General features: G+C 36.5%; 1 protein-coding gene across 3 annotated transcripts in view; it reads left to right on the forward strand.

Annotated features, from left to right (window-relative positions):
* ASCC3 (activating signal cointegrator 1 complex subunit 3) overlaps positions 1-16,760 on the forward strand; it is a 270,580-nt gene that overhangs the window by 234,861 nt on the left and 18,959 nt on the right. For 2 of the 3 annotated variants that reach the window (XM_061460216.1, XM_061460217.1), the window contains one exon: positions 13,317-13,541. The exons of the other annotated variant lie outside the window; for it this stretch is intronic. In XM_061460216.1, coding sequence (XP_061316200.1) covers positions 13,317-13,541 — 225 coding nt within the window. The remainder of the gene's footprint in view (positions 1-13,316; positions 13,542-16,760) is intronic. 3 annotated transcript variants of the gene reach the window in all.

Consider the following 16,760-nt stretch of genomic DNA (forward strand, 5'->3'; position numbering starts at 1 on the left):
TTCAGAACAGAACAATATGGTATTTGTGTTATAGTGGGACATATGTATCCATCTTTCTGTGATACAAACATGGGCTTATAAGTTTGGTATCCACATACCTCCTCCCTATATTTCTATCTGATAATTGGCATATTTTTGTTATACTGGCTTGTATTAGACTAAATATTTTGGAACTCAACAGAATATCTGGCATTGCTGGAATCACAGAAACGTAGAAGGAGTTTCATGAAACAGGCACTCTCCATCCCAGATACATAGGTAACAAAATAGTAAAGTTGTTAATGCTTTATCTGTCTTTCATTACCTGTTAGGCATTTGTACTCTGAGATTCTAATGACTTAACCTATAGCTTTACTTTCTGTTCATCATCACTGGTACATCCAATTACAAAACTAGTCCAAGGACAAGCTAATGTGAGCTGTTTTGTGGAATATTTTCTCCGCAAGCCAGGGCAGAAACATTGATTTAGGGTTTTTTAAGATATTATATAAAACTGATTTTCTGTTCTATAGCCATTTCAGAAAAAAAGTTAGATCGCTCTTCCTAAGTGATTTTTCTAGTTTAAATTCACAAAAAAAGATGCGACTATGATTTTCTTCAAAGCATAAAAGTTGAGCAAGACTATATTTGTTTGTTTCAGTGTCAAGAGTAGAAATAATTTATTATGTAAACTTTATTGCAGATGAAAAGCAGTTATGTTACATGCTAACCTTTAAAGCACTTACATATTTAATTTCACAGATACTGTGCATTCTTAACAATGTGAACATGACTTCTACCTAGAACTGTTCAGTGCATAAATTCCATCCTGAAGACAGGCATTTCCAGGATCATTTACTTAATTTTTATAAATCTTATATTCTCTGAATTTTAATATTTTGAAACATTTCTGATTCAGTTCCTGCTTGGAAACATCTAGATAGTATCATAGTGTGTTTTATAAAATAAGTTTAAATTTGAAAATTATGTTTGGCTTCATGAAAATAAACCAAAATGCTACAATGAATTTTAATAGCATCTGAATGTCATCATCTATGTCCAGTATATTCAAAGTATCTTGTACTTAGCAGAAAGAGAACTTATGCATATGAATACTCATACATTAAATTTGTCTTGACTTTTCTTTAGTCCCAGTAGATGGAGCAGTTTTGAATGTTGCTGTAGTACTTGAATATAGTAGCTTTTTTCTAACATCATGACACAATTATTTTCTTTTTCCAAATGATTGTTTGAATTTTAGTTTAAAAGCATCATATCTAGAAAAGCACAATCAGTTGGCAAAAAGAGATGACAATGCCCATCACTGACAGCTAACTGAATGTAGCATAACTCTTTTTTGACATCAATAAGGAAGAATTATGTTCAAAACCAGAAAATGTAAAACCTTCCCATCTCCAACACACATGACTTTCTAATCTCTGATTTAACAGATCTCCTTTATTTTCTCTCCGGTCTTAACCCAGCTTCATTAATTCAGTTGTCATTACTTACCAGCTTAAAAATCTGATTCAAAACTCAGGTAAGTTAAAATAAAACCTATTTTAAAGTTGAAGGATTCTAACAAGTGTTTTCCACAAGGTAGACCATAAGACAAGAACTGTTGTCTTTTAAATAAGATAGTGTCTTTAATTTTTTCTTTCTTTCCTTTTTTTTTTCCTAGCCTGCTTTGATTGCAGTGCAGGGTCCAAGGGAAAAACATCTGAAAGTGTGTATAGCTGTGGCAGTGGAAGCCAATAGCCTCGGTATATCCCTATTTCAAACAGCTGCTTCAGTAACCATTTCTGCCAGAAGAATGCGGAAAGAAATTCCTTTCATAAGAGCTACAGATATAGTTATAGCAGCAAAACACTCATTTATGCCAATGAAAACTATTCTGATGAGCCAAGAACCTTGTATCTGCTGGGGCATATAGGACTACTGTCCTGGTCTTGTACTTACAGATGTGAACATTGGCTGCCATCTGTACCAAATCAATGCTTGTCCATGATATATATGCTAGAACAAAGTTCAGTGATAGCAAGCTTGGTTTAGCTGACTGCTTAAAACTGCAAGCAATTCATCCGCTTACACTTTGTTGCTTGTTTTAGCACAAAAGTCTTTTACTTCCTGCGTACTTTGCAGTTATAACTGTAGCCATCATCATATGAGATTTCAAACTATGCACATGCAGCCAATGCTTTGCAAATTAATCATATTGAAAATGAAAAGGCATTTTTCATCAGTCATGTCATATGGCCCTATTTTCAGATATACAATATATTTGTTGAAATAATGTTTGTGTTATTATAAACCTCATCTATTAAGGTAAAGCTGCGCATTTTATAGAATGCAATGCTGCTTTGATAAATGACTGCGTTCTCATGCCCGAAGTACTCCAGAAGGCACTCTTACAAGCTCAGTGTGCCTTTATCAAGGTGGTGCAAGTTCTACCTACTTGTCCTGGGTTCAGCAGTAGCAGTTTAAACCACGACACTGCTTTATGCCTCCTGATTTGTAATTAAAGCATGATAGGCAAATTTAGGCCCTCTGCAGCCTGCAGTTCTTTTGTCTTCACTGGTTTCCAGTTACTGCTTTGCTTTTGATAGAATTATACTATTGTCCTGTAAATTATAGCAATTACAATTATATTGCTGATGAATTTGTCTTCACAGGATTCAGTTCACTTAGTGACACCAACTCAGCCTTACTGGGCGCTGTTTAAAGGCACATAGATGTTTTTCTCTGTCAGCAAAGAAGTTATTGCTCAGACTTGTAAAACTGTTAAGACAGAGAATGGCATTTTGTATGTTGTTTTCTGAGTGGAACAGAAATTTCACAATAAGGATTGGTTTGTCTGAAATAATTACATCATGCAAGATTGGTACCCAGCATATTCGTTTAGCATAGTATTTTTTTTTAAAAGGACATAAGAGGATTACTGATCGGTCCTTAATGAAGTATCCGACACTCGTATTTTCCTATTTACGTTTAGATTCTTTCTTTGTCTCATTCTTTTCTTTTTGTTTATTTTCGCTGATGTAACCTGGCTGGCTTCAGAAGGTTGAATTTTATTTTAAGGGTTGATGTTATATATTATCACAGATGAATTATTAAGAAATCGGCCTCTTCTATTATTTGCCCAGTATTTACGAAGTGTTTTAGTTCACATTTAAGTAACGCATGCTACCTATAATGCTAGAAGAAATTGCAGAGAGATTTTTGTTACCAGAAGGCCAAAACTTTTCTTAGCATCTGAAAAAAGTTACTATGTATATTTGTAAATTTGGTACAGCATATTAAACTTTCTTTTAAAGAACAAACAGTTGCAGATTTTCTTCACCTCTGCAGTTTAATGAATGTGGGCCAGGCATATGGCAAAATATCGAATTTATTTTATATGAAAACTGTTAGATTATGCACTTTTCTAAGTATCTGGGATGATGCTCAAATACAGCTTTCCTTAATTTATACTACATCCTTGTCCTGTTTCCCATGGAAAAGACAAATCAGACATCACCAATTTGACTGGATTTCCCACATGCAAATTTCCCACTGCCTTTTTTTATTGTCTTCCAGTGGAAAAGACTGGCAAGCCATCAGAGACTATTCAAACTACTATTTTACAGAAAGAAAATATATCTCAAGGCTACTCTTTTCACCTTAGAGGGTGAGAAAATGGCTAAAATCCCTCCCATAACAGGTCTCTTAAATGCTGCTTCTGTCAAGGTGAAGGCATGCTACTGTGTTGACTTATATTTATTTAGTGTGTGAATGCATGCCTACTCACAAAATATTATTAGGTAGAACTGATGCATACAATATAAAGAAACTTTATCTTAAACATATTAAAACATTGAATGCAGAATGTTCTGTAGGTCAATGAGATTAATTGCAACTGTTTTATCATTCGCTTAAGGCAGCAAGCAATGTAAATATCATGAGGTGTAGATAATTATTTTTTCTTTTGTATATGACTGTCTTAATATTTACTATATGCAGTCATATAAGATGCTAATTTTTAATACTTCTTTAGCTATAAGAATGTATGTTTGCTTTCTCTTGATTCACACAGAACAGATGGATGCTTGACTGCCTGCTAATCCACAGCTGGAATGGTTTCAGCGGCTTCCACGTTGCTGGGTTAGAGTGGCTTTTCTAGTGGACTGAGAGGGCAGCAAGAGAGGGATATCATTATTCATCAGTATCCCAGTGGGATTGCTGCCAGCAGAGATTAATTTTTTCTGTTATGCTTGTAAAACAAGCTCAGGTGGAGTCTCTAATCCTCAGGGCACGGGTGGCAGATCAAGAAAGATGCTACAAAGCTAGTTAATTTTCAGATTCTAGGGGAAACAGAAGCTCTGTTAGATGTATAAATACATGATTGCAAATTTAAGTAGCTCAAATCCAAATGGGATCTTCCTAGACATCTGGTACTGAAAATCTCAGTTTTCTTTGTCTTTTTAAAGAAGTTCTTAAAACTTTACACCAGAAGTAAAATATCTGCAACTCCCTTAATTGTTGGTTATCTTTCCATTTTATTTTATTTAATACAGCTCTTACAGTGTACTTTAGATGGATGCCTTTCTACCTATAAATAAAAGACATGGTATAAGCCTGCATAAGAACTCTGAGTTTACAATGTTCTCACAAATTTGTGTGCAGTGAACATCACCAAGAAAAATTACCACTTGCCATCCAAAAAAGGGTTATATCTGCCCTAGCAGTGCATGGTACATCCCATCCAGGTAATAGGATGTTCTGTTACAGTCAGGTGTGGCACAAGGGCACTTTATTTGCCATGTTACTGTATCAGAACTCTGGTTATTCATGACAGAAGCGTTGTTAGAACTTCCTCAAACCAAGGACACCAAAATACTGACAGATTGTCTCTTCGTTTAGTAGACTTCAAATATTTTTTCTTTTACTGACTTTTTTTTTTCCTCAGTGATTCCCCTTCTTCCACACCCTTGTAATTAGCAGTGTCTTCCATACCTGCATTACCTTGTACCTCTCAAAACACTGGGTCAGATTTTCAGGCAATGTTAATCCACATAGTTACACTGAAATGAGTGGAGATGTGCCAGTTGTTATCAGCAGGGAACTGCCCTTATTGAAGTTTACTTGCAGCAGCTGTCACTTCCTCTTACAGTTGTATTTTTTTATTATTAAATTAAACTATTTTCATTTTAAAGGGCTCAGAGTGAGACCAGTAGCAGCTTGCTGAAAAGACATTGTGCATGTAGGCACCTTCCAAGTTTCCCATATATTTCTGCCAGTTCATATTGTTCTCCTATTATTCTGGGCTCGAGCCTCTCTTGAACAGAGGCTGCTAGTCATTTCACCACATGATGACAGGTATTCACGCCTGTGTACTTTTTATTCCCTTTTGTCTCTGATCACGTAGTAGTCTAGATCCAGAATTTAATCCAGTACAAAAATGCAGCAGTGTGCATTTGTGGCTCCCTGCTAGGGGAGCTGCCACAGGTCAGCAGATCTAAAATCTGGTTTTCAACACACAGAGCTTTTGCAGCTTGCCATTAACATATACAGTATGTATGGACCCCGTTTCACATAAAGAATTAGTAGCGCTTACTTCTGTCTCCATGTAGAGTAGCATTAACTTAATGCAGAGATCTGTTAACTTCTTCCCTCGGTCTGGGCTCTGCACTGGAAGATCCCAATGGAGGATCAAAGCCAAAGGCAGAAAATGACTGATCGCTTTCCCGGGGAAAGCTGTGTGCCAGGATTTGCTATTACAGTTTTTATTGCTATCATCATCTCAATCAGTAGTTGAGCCAGCTAATTCAGCCAAGCTCAGCTTCAGAATGTGGACAAATGTCCAAATGGAACTGAAGTAGATTTCTCATGACAATAAGACTTTTGAATGTATACTCAAGAGAGATTTTCCCAGTTTTGTGTTAACACATTACTGACCTCATGCACTGAAAAGGTTTTCTGTATTAGTGCAATACAATTAGTTTCAGTACAGCCAAAGCCAGTTGGTTTTATAAATCTTTCCTTGACTTGAGATTACAGGGAAAGAGTTGTGGGTCACTGCCCCATCTAGGTCTTTAGATAAATTAAAAAAAAAAAAAAAGGGGATGATTATAATGCGTTCAAAATGTGCAGGTTCAAAGCATTCTTATGAAAAGTAATAGGAAAAGTCAGGCATCTTGGAGAGGCAAAATCTCAAATACACCATTTCAAGTGATAAATGTAATAATCACATCACTATAATTCAATTTAGAAATGGAATTTTTACAGTTCCATTTATATTTATTTGCTATGATCAAAGTAACTTATTCTATGTGAATAATGTGTATTCTATACCAGTTTCAGATGTTTGCTCTTATTTTTGTCCTACTTCAGTCTCTTTTGCATTTATTTTTCCTTAAACTGATCAAGTTTTACAGGTTTACTTATAGTCAATATTTTAACTTAAAAACCTAAGAGTGAACTAAAGCCACTTCTGTGAAGGTTGAACAGGCTTAATAAGTACCTACACATTTGATGGAAAAACAAATATATTGTAAGAATGATTTTTTATTAGGATTGGCAAAAAAGTAGCACTGAATTATGACTGTGATCATAAACTGTATGAAATACAGATTGAGAGAGGGAAGACTTAAAATCATTAATTTATTCCTTGTTTTCATATGTTTCAGTAAAGTATGCAATTTAAAGAGGAAATTATTCTGAAACAATGGTTCTATTTTTTTTTACTATTTGGTAAACTAATTACAATGATTATATTATCTATTACTGTATCTTCCTGTACACTGAAGCCTAGCCTCTCTGATATGCTTAGGAAGCTTTAGGGGGAAGAAAAAGGGAAATAAATTTCCAAGTTATTATAGAAGTCCTAAAAACTTTTTTCCCATGTCAAATTACTGTTATTTTATATAATCCTCCCTCTCACATGTGCTAACATGCTTACATTTTCTTTGAGGTCTGTAATTTAACTTTGTACTTTAGAAGTTCCCAGATTTGCCAGCTCACCCTCTGCTGCTGGTAGCTAATATTGCTGACCTCCTATTGCTCTGTTCACAGTGGCAAAGGTCTTTCAGACTCCTGACCTCTGGTCATCAAGAATGTCATCAGTAGTTTGTAGTTTGGGTGTTTTAAGTAAAAGGTGAACTTGTGAAATCTAAACCCTTCAGGGTGTTTTTAAGTGATCACTCAACTGTTTCATTGCCCTAGGATGTACTTTTTATGATGTCTGCAATTGTAAAATTTGTGGTGTTTATCATATGCAGCTATTTAAAAGCAGAACTCAAACAGTTGTCTGTTTAAACTGTTTAAAGTCTGAGAATACAATATATGATTTCTCTGATCACTAAGACCTTGATAAGGATTTATAAGAACTTTTAAATTGTATGTTCTTATAAACTATGTTTGTAGGTCTCATTGCTGAAATGTGCCCATTTTAAATCCTGAAAGATGGTTATAATTTTTTTTTTTTTTTTTAATATATATCTATACATAATTGCATGTTGATGGGCTTTACTAACTTTCTCTCTTGAATGTCTCATGCTCAACTGGAAATTTCCAGTGCTCACTCTGGTAAATCTTAAATCTAGAGACAGAGCCCAGGGTAGCCCAGCCTCACTGTTTTGCTCCTACCCAGTTAATTGGATTAACTTTACAATTTAATTCTATACTTGTTTGTTTGTTTGGACACATATCTTTTATCTCTAAAAATGCATTAACCACTAATTACATAATTAAAAAATAGTGTTTGTTTCAAAAATATAATGAGCAGCCCTTATTCCTTGGATTTTGCTCTCCATCCTACACATTTTCCTTCTGTCATTTTTCCAGGAGTAGAGAAGAGTGGAGAGTACTGCAAAAGAAGTGGCAAAATCATTTTCCTATTGCCTGAGCTCGAGTAGAGAGTTAGAGAAGGCAGCGTCTCCTGGGTTCCCCACTGAGAAGCACTGGTGCCAGAAGGACCCCTTTTTCCGCATTCAGAGACAGCTGCTGCCCAGGAGCTGCAGCTCTGTCTCCTCTGTGTCCTGCAGCACAGGGGCTGGCACCGGGCTTTGCTTCCTGCCTTTTCTCCCTTCCAGCTACTGACCCTGGAAGGAAGTGATGGGAAAGCCCCCATGGGAAAGGAACTGCACTGCAGAATTGGCTCTGATATTCTGGATGCCATTCAGTTGCATTTCCACATACACTTGCAGTTAACAGGGCAACCCTCAGTATCAATACAGGTTGGGGGATGAAGGGACTGAGAGTACCCCTGAGGAGATGGACTAGGGGGTACTGGTGAATAAAAGACTGGACATGAGCCAGCAATGTGCACTTAAAGCCCAGAAGGCCAATCATATGCTGGTCTGCACCCAAAGGAGCATGGCCAGGAGGTCAAGAGAGGTGATTCTGCCCCTCTACTCTGCTCTGATGGCTCCCCATCTAGAGTAGGATGTCCAGCTCTGGAGTCCTCAGTAGGAAAGATACAGACCTATTGCTCTGGAGGTGGGCCACAGAAATGATCAGAGCACCTCCCTGAAGAGGAAAGGCTGAGAGAGTTGAGGTTGTTCAGCCTGGAGAAGAGAAGGCTTCAGGGAGACTTTATTGTGGCCTTTCAGTTCTTAAAAGGGGCCTGTGAGAAAGATGGGGATAGACTTTTTAGCAGGGCCATAGGATGAGGGGTAATGCTTTTAAACTAAAAGAAGGGAGATTCAGGCTGGATGTGAGGAAGAAATTCTTTACAGTGAGGGTGGTAAAACACTGGCACAGGTTGCGCAGAGAGGTGGTGGATGCACCATCCCTGAAGACACTCAAGCCCAGGCCAGATGTGGTTCTGGGCGGTTTGATCCAATTGAAGATGTCCTTGCTCATTGCAGGGGAGTTGGACTAGATGACCTTTGAATGTCCCTTCCGACCCAAACCATTCTATGATTCTATGAGAGGAAAAGATGTTACATGCTGTATGAAGTCAATGAGCATATTTAGAATGGTCTCCATGATGAATTACAGTATTGTGTAGTAAATATGTTCTAATCTTGCCTGTCAATTTTTTTCTTTTTTTGCATCATGCTAGCCACTCTTCAAGATCTCTACAAACCTTCAGCCTGCTCTGTTGCTTAGTGGAGCCTGCCAGGTGGCCCTAAAAGTCTGGAATGTCACTTCTGCAAAGTATTAAACATATATTTTTATATGTGTAAAACAGGCTGAGGAAACTCTTCATGCAAGTGTCTGCTGTCTAAAAGAGACAATCTGAATTTCCAGTCTAACAATCTATGTCATATAGTGGCTTCCATAAGCTGGTAGAAATTACATGGGATATTATTCCTTTTTGTCCATAATATGAATCTTGAAAGCATGCATCGTTTGTTCTTAAACCTTGTAACTAGTAAAATATGTTTATAACTGTCTTTAACTAGGATGTTGTCCTAGAGCTTTTACATCTAAGAGTAAAAAAAAAAAAAAAAAAAGAAAACCAAACCCTCAACATTTTAAACTTTGGAAGTTTATGTCCCATAAAACTGAGACCAAAGCATATATATTTATAGCCTACCAATAAATTCCTTAAAATAGGAGTTTATAATGGAATCACTTAACAGAAATAACAATTTTCTGAGCAGCATGTTTTCCCACATTTATTTGTTTTCTGAATATAAATACATTGGAAACTTGAAAGAGAGCAAAACACCTTGCAGGTTTATTGAAGTTGAAAATACATGTGTTTGGATTCACTGTACCTATAGAAAGGAAATGAACGTACAAGTAGTCAGTCAATTCTAAGTTTCAATAACAGCATTGCTAAAGAAAAGACTACTGCCTCAGCTCTGGAATGTGAGAAACTATTTTTGGTTTGGTTTAGACCCTCATTGTTACAAATTAATCAACTGCTCTTTAAAGTCTAGAACTCATTAACTTTGTAAGTTTTACTGTTCCCATGACTGAACTGAACTTAAAATATTCAAGTTTACTTTAGTTGCTCACGTTGATCTGTGTCCGTCTGTGTTCCACACATATCCTCTTCTCTCTTGTAGGCAGATGGCAAGATTTAGTTAGAGATTTAAAACATTTTAGAATGTTTACATGTGGTATAGGTTTATAGTTCAGCTCTTACTATGAATCAGTAATTTCAGACAAATTTACACATTTTGTGAGTAGAAAGAAGATCTGATTTTTATTTTTTTTTTAACCCTGTGGACACTGTGGATCATAATACCATGTTGGATACCTTGTTTAAACTTTAGTTCAGTCTGACTCCTCAAATGCCTCATAGTACCAGAAAACTGCAGAAGGTATATTTTAAAATGGAGTAAGTTGTTTAATTTTAGAACACTTCTGACAATTCAGATAAAGGGTGGTGATAAACTGCATATCCGGAATGTTGCAGAGAGGATTCTAAGATGATTCTGTGGCTAGTGTTATGCCGGAAACAGAATTACCCAAATAGCCCTTTGGCCTTGTAAAACGCAGCTATCAAGTTGATGCAGGTCTAGGTGTGACATTTCTCACCGGCAAAGCAAGTTGCTGTTTGCTGTATGACCCTGCACCACATACAGGTTGAATTGCAGGTTTCTTACACTCTCAAAATGATGCAGCAATCTCTAATGATAGACATTATTGGGAAAGTCCATCACAGACCTATGGAACAGAGAGATGTGATATGTCCACCAAATGCATGATTCAGAACCCATAACTAAAATTCCTAGTTATCTCCTGGTATACTCCAAGTTATGCTTCATGGTGTAGGCGCTTGTAAACATATTATTTGCTTGTAAACATATTATCATTGTCTGCAATAGTCCTGATTTAACAGAAGAAAAAGGGAAAGTGAAAAATGAACAGCCTTGCTTTGTGGTTTAACTCTAAAGTTTATATTAAGTTTCTTGACTTCAGAATGAAGATTAATGATTGATATGTAATTTGATCTGTTTCCTCACCCATGGAGGTAAAAATGGTATTCAGACATAGTGTACTAAACTAAAATATATTACATGTTCTGTGGAATAGTTGAAGCTATAGGCTTTGCAGAACAGATTGAGATTCACAATGAAAAGGAATACTAAAATGAGAAAATATTGAGTGAACAGCAGGGCCCATTTGGGGTTATTACAAAGGATGTTTCTTTATTCTGTCTTTTCTTGTGCAACCTGAAAACAGTAGCAGGGGGTTACAAGCACAGTTCATCACAGAGTTGTCAATCACTGTCATTTAACGTTTTGCAGTGGAAGATGTCTTTATTCAAGGACAGCTGGGCAAATCAGAGAAACAGATTTGCAGTTAGTAGTCTGTCCAGCCTACACTAAGCAAACAAGGACAGGGCAGACATACTGGCCTCTCACATAAAAATATAATGGACTCTGCTGACCTCAGTGCCCTCCATTCAGCTTCATTCTCAGTTGTATAAAAGCTTCACTACCCATTCTCAATTTCCTTTAATTACCTACACGATGCAGATAAGAAAATGAACCTCACTTACTTACAGTCAATGATCACAAACAGGAAATTAAGTAGGCAAGTTGTTTAAAATAAGAGGAGTGTTTTGGAGGTAAATAAAACGTGTTGGGGAAGAATTAGGGAAAATGCATTTTCAGGAGTACCAATTGGTCTGGAGTGACTTGGCTGATCCTTCTTCTTTCTGCTACTTTAAACTGCAAAGCAAAACTAAGTAAAAAATCTCCTTGGTAAATATTCTTTAAAATATCTTTGAAGAAGAAGCCAGTTAAATAAAAAGAGTGAAGCAAACATGCAGCCTTCTATAGGGCTTAAAAAGATTGTGACCTTAGGTTCAGAGAATAAATGACCACAGTTTTCACAAGAGATCTAGCAGAGACATCCAGGATTAAGCAGCAGTTGTCTTTAGTCAATCTTAACTTCTAATCTGCAGTCGCGATATAAAATAAATTAATTACATTCTGATTTTCTTTCCAAATCTTAAGTTGTCTAATACTTACTTTTACATATATATCACAGTTTAGGTGTAGTTTCATTGTGCCATTAAAGAAAATAGAAAATTTTGTACTGTCAGTTTTCAAAGGGGTGAAAACCAGCTATGTAACTGGGTTTTAGGAATTGTCAAAAAAGGTTCTATGCGTTAGGCTATTAATGAGTGGATACGGTACTTTGTAAGTCAATTAGGTAGCTCTGTTAGGTGTTCTAAAATTGCCATTTTCATTACCACACTCTACATTGATTCCTTTTGTGAATATTTCATTAATATGGATTTGCAGGAAGTCTGACTGGCGATTGAAGACTAAAATGCATAATACGAATTTATACTTTAAGAGGAATGTAAAACCCTGACCACTTTAATTTAATGGTCTCTGCTAAGCCCATAGTTTGAAAGACATTGCCCTTTGGGCTACCCAAATTACTTTTTACTTCATGACAAAAGAAATACACTCTCTTAAATTACAGATGGAAAAGATATAACATACTGTAAAACTCTTACTTTACTTGCAAGTTTTATGCTTTAGAAAGATCATTCTCATTCCAAACAACATGTAGGAATACATGCACAAGAGAGTTTTGTGCAGGAAAAAATTACCAATTAAGTCACAGAACTAATTCTTCAGCCTAAATTATAGTTCTTAGGATGCTACTGCTGAATTTTCTGTCTTTCAGAGACAGTGGATTTCCCTAGCACGAGAATGAACACCTCTGCTCTGACTACTAGGACTGTTCCTCACAGCCCCATGGATGTTGCTACTCATAACTACATTTAAATTAATAATAAATTAATAATTTATTACTTGATTTAAATAATGATAAATTATTTAAATAACTGTTGGCCTACAGCTCTTTTTGGCAATAGTGAGAAAGCTCTTAGACAGTTTTCATTTTGACATGTTCTTTGCTCTGATCACTGATCATCTGTTGCTTAGACAATGGCTGTTCATAATATTGAAAGTACATTTTAAAAGAACCTTACCAGAGCTATTTCAAACCCACTGTGTTTTGAATACAGACAGAAAAGTAGAAACCCTGAAAACTGAAAATGTGAATTATTGACTTCTTTATAGCTAACTTTACAATGGTTTTGTGAGCCAATCAGGGTAGGATATCTGCAGACGGTCATCTCAAATATTGAGTCCATCCACTGAATGTGTTTAATTGCTTTTATTCTCCTCTCATCAGCTATGTGAAAAAAAATTAAGACCTATAATTGTGTGAATATTTGTGAATATTTTACTACCTATTGTTTTCCTACACACGTGATTTTAACAAATAAGTACACTTTCTCAACACTAAAATGCTGTTATTTTAACATTAAAATCAAATCGTAGTTAATTAAATGCATCTACTTTTAATGTGTCAATAAGGAATAATTATTCTGAAGCTAATTACAATGCCTAATTTTTTTAATTTTTTTTAAGAATGCTGAGGAGTACACAGATTTACCAGTGAGACACAATGAAGATCAGATGAACAGTGAACTGGCAAAACATCTTCCAATTGAAGTCAACCCCCATTCATTTGACAGTTCACACACAAAAACACACCTCCTGCTGCAAGCCCACTTCAGTCATGCCATGCTGCCTTGCCCAGATTATGCAACTGATACAAAGACGGTGCTGGACCAAGCAATTAGAATATGTCAGGTATAGTAATGCATTTCAATATTTAACTCTTGCTGGTTTACTATTTATTGTTAGTGTGTGGTAATATTTTGAATATAGCAGATCTGAAGATTTCTTGCAGTCTTGTCAAGAACTGGTACCACACAGTATGATACCTCTTTGTTTAGTGAGGAACTAGATGCCTATAAAGATGCCCGCTTTACAGAACTGCAGGTAAATGAAGTTACGGTAAAAGACTGTGGTACTCTGGTTGGAGGCATCTGTTGCCATAGGGTTTGCCTCTTTCATATGCCAAAGGTTTTTCTCTCTTTATCATGGAACACTGTATGTTAGTCATTCCTGTATGGGTGCAATCCCTGCAGATTGTTATGCTGACCACCAAGAACCTGTCTCCTATAAGAACTTTTATTTTTATAGCACCCGAAAGTACTGTAGTCACAACCAAGCATGAATAAAGTGTTCTGAAATGTGATTTGGGATAAGACACAGGATTTTTCTCTAGCTTGTGAAATGATACGTCTTCCATTCCCCAATTACCACAGAGTCAAAAAAGCATGCTTTTAAATACAGATTTTAAACTTGGTCTGGAGGCTTGTGACTTTTACAGTTGTACTGCAGTCACAGCCCACAGAAACTAAACTGACCATGGAGAGTACTGGTAACAAGCGATCACATGCACAGCTGCATGCCTCAAAAGAATTTCTAAGCAGCAGTTGGAGCTTGGAATAGAGTGCTGCCATATATGAAAAGCAGTTACAGTTACAGTTACAGGTACAGGTACAGTTACAGTTACAGCAGGAAGGGTGAGCTCTAGCTGATGCAGAGAACAGCCACACCTGTGATTCCATCAGAAAGGAATAATATTCTGTTTAGCAGAACAGGACAAGGACTCACTCACAGGTTCTTGAAGATCTGGTGACCTTCCACAAACTATTATTTTTATCTTCCTCGGTTCAATATGTGTAAAATAGGGACAGTAATTCTTTCTGCCTACAGTTCTTGTTTGCTCAAATATTAGCATCCTCAGTGGTCTACACGTCAACTGTCAGAATGAGGCTTTGATCTTGTTTGAAGCCTGTTTGCAATGTGGTAACTCTAAACATCGTGTCAAGCCTACCAGTTTGTAAAACCACTCTAAGAGAAATTGTTAATCAGTGCCCTAAACAGACAAAATACCACAGGCAGTTCAGTGTTTAGTGATTTGGGTGAGTCTCAACCTTCCACTAGCAAAAATGGCAAGCTTGTAATACTAATATCAAACAAAACAAAGCTATATTTAAGGAAAGTAAGAAGCAAGTAAGACCACAGATATTATTGCTACACAGTCTTAAACTTGGCAACTAGCAGTGCTTGAGTGCAAATCTACTGTAGGTATTTCAAATCAATAAAATCATGGTGCTGAAATCTTCAGTGTATAAACAGCTACTATTCATAATACTCGGTTATTAACAGAGAACAACATCACTTGCTCTGGTTAGAAAATTCACCTTTGTTTCAAAGAAGTCACCTATTTAAAGTTCATTTAAACATTTGTGGAATTAGCGTTTGGGGAGGTAGTTACATATTTGGAAAAAGATGTAAATTAAAGATTCCTTTCAGTAATTATTTTGCTCAATATTCATCATGGTTTGCTAAGAAGTGTATTTTTAAGGCTGTTACAGAAGAAACAGTTCCTTTAAACTGGAGTTCAGGATACCATTCCATATTGTGCCTTGGCACTGTGGCCTTCTGTTGACTACTACATAATGTTACATATATAACCATCTTGGGGGAAAAAAAGGAAAAAAAAGGATTTCCTCTTTAAAAAAGAAAAAAAGAAAAACTATGCAAGCATTTTTGTATTTTGAAGCTGGTGCATGGTTTACATCTCTTGGGAGAATATTTGTTCCATCTTATTAGTCACGCTTTCCAAACGGAGGTTAAAGTTCCCAGAATCTAAGCAGTAGACAGGGTTACACTTTCAATACTGGTTGTTACCTTTTTCCTTAGCACTGACCTGCTGATGAACTCTGGGTCAACAGAGGTGGAAAAAAAGATGTTAGTTGTGAGAAAAGGAACTGAACCATGGAAGGACCCATTGATAAAACATATTTGGTAGGTGATGTTCTCTGTGTGTGAACACTCGCTCATGCACCACCAAACATAAAATTCAGCCGTGAGATGGGAATTGGTTTTTGAGTTATGTTGAACTTCTGTTTATTTACTTACAAAGTACTTTAGCTGTTAAGGTTGTAGAGCTAACCTTAAAATTGTGACCTGCACATAAACTGTTATTTTTGCTGGCGGGCTTGTGAATGATGGACTTTCGGTATAAGCACTGCTTTTCTGTTACAAGAAAGCAAGATCTTTCTAAGAGCTTTTACAAGTGGTTGCATCATGGTATGTACAGCAGGCCTCCATCCCAGGTCCCCTGCAGAGCAGATTTGCCATCAGTAGCAGTGATATGTAAGCAAGCCTTTTTCCATCACAGGCTATTAAACTTACCCACTCTTCTGTGCTCTTTCACCTGAATCAGCCTTCTCTCCCATGGTTCCTTTTACATCCCACCTGTTATGTCCTCCCTCCCATTCCTCCAACATCTGGGCCTTTCTCATTTCTAGTGGCTTTAGGCTGAATAGTGTTAATGATCAGACAGTTAATATCTTCAGATAGATAAATGTAGCTGATGGATTTCAGGTAAGATTCCACTCTCTTCTAATTAAAAAAAAAAAGTATGCAACCACTCCTAAATTTATTTTCCTGAGATATCTTAGAAGTTTTAGTTTTATGTTAGAATTCTCTTCATTGATACTCTTGATGAAAGATAGATGTCATAAGCATTTTACAGAATTTAAGGAGTCATGGTGCTGACTCAGTAGAGGAATGTAACTGTTAACATACAAAATGGGAGAAGTATATTCTGTTACAGTTTTCATATAGTTAGCATTTGTTAGTTATAGATGGAGTTCATTACAGCAATGTAAATTTAGTGTCTATAGTATCTATACACCCAGGATGAAATACAGAAGTCTTTCCCTCTTGCTGCAGAAATATAGGAAATAGCAAGCAGTATGTAACCTCCTGGAAGGTGAATGCCCATCTCCTCCCACACCCATCTCTAGTATCTGGCCACTGAGGCATTGACTAGGCCAAAGGAATCTCCCTGCTCTACATTGAAAGGCTCAAGTCAAAAGCTGACAAGTTTGTTATCAGTGACAGGCTCTCACAGATAAAGCACAGAAGGTTCCCATGGCTCAAAAA

Source organism: Pezoporus flaviventris, unplaced genomic scaffold, assembly GCF_033815535.1.
Source record: "Pezoporus flaviventris isolate CSIRO_AGI_PZ_B2104156 unplaced genomic scaffold, CSIRO_AGI_Pfla_v1 ptg000031l, whole genome shotgun sequence".
NCBI classification, from domain to species: domain Eukaryota; kingdom Metazoa; phylum Chordata; class Aves; order Psittaciformes; family Psittacidae; genus Pezoporus; species Pezoporus flaviventris.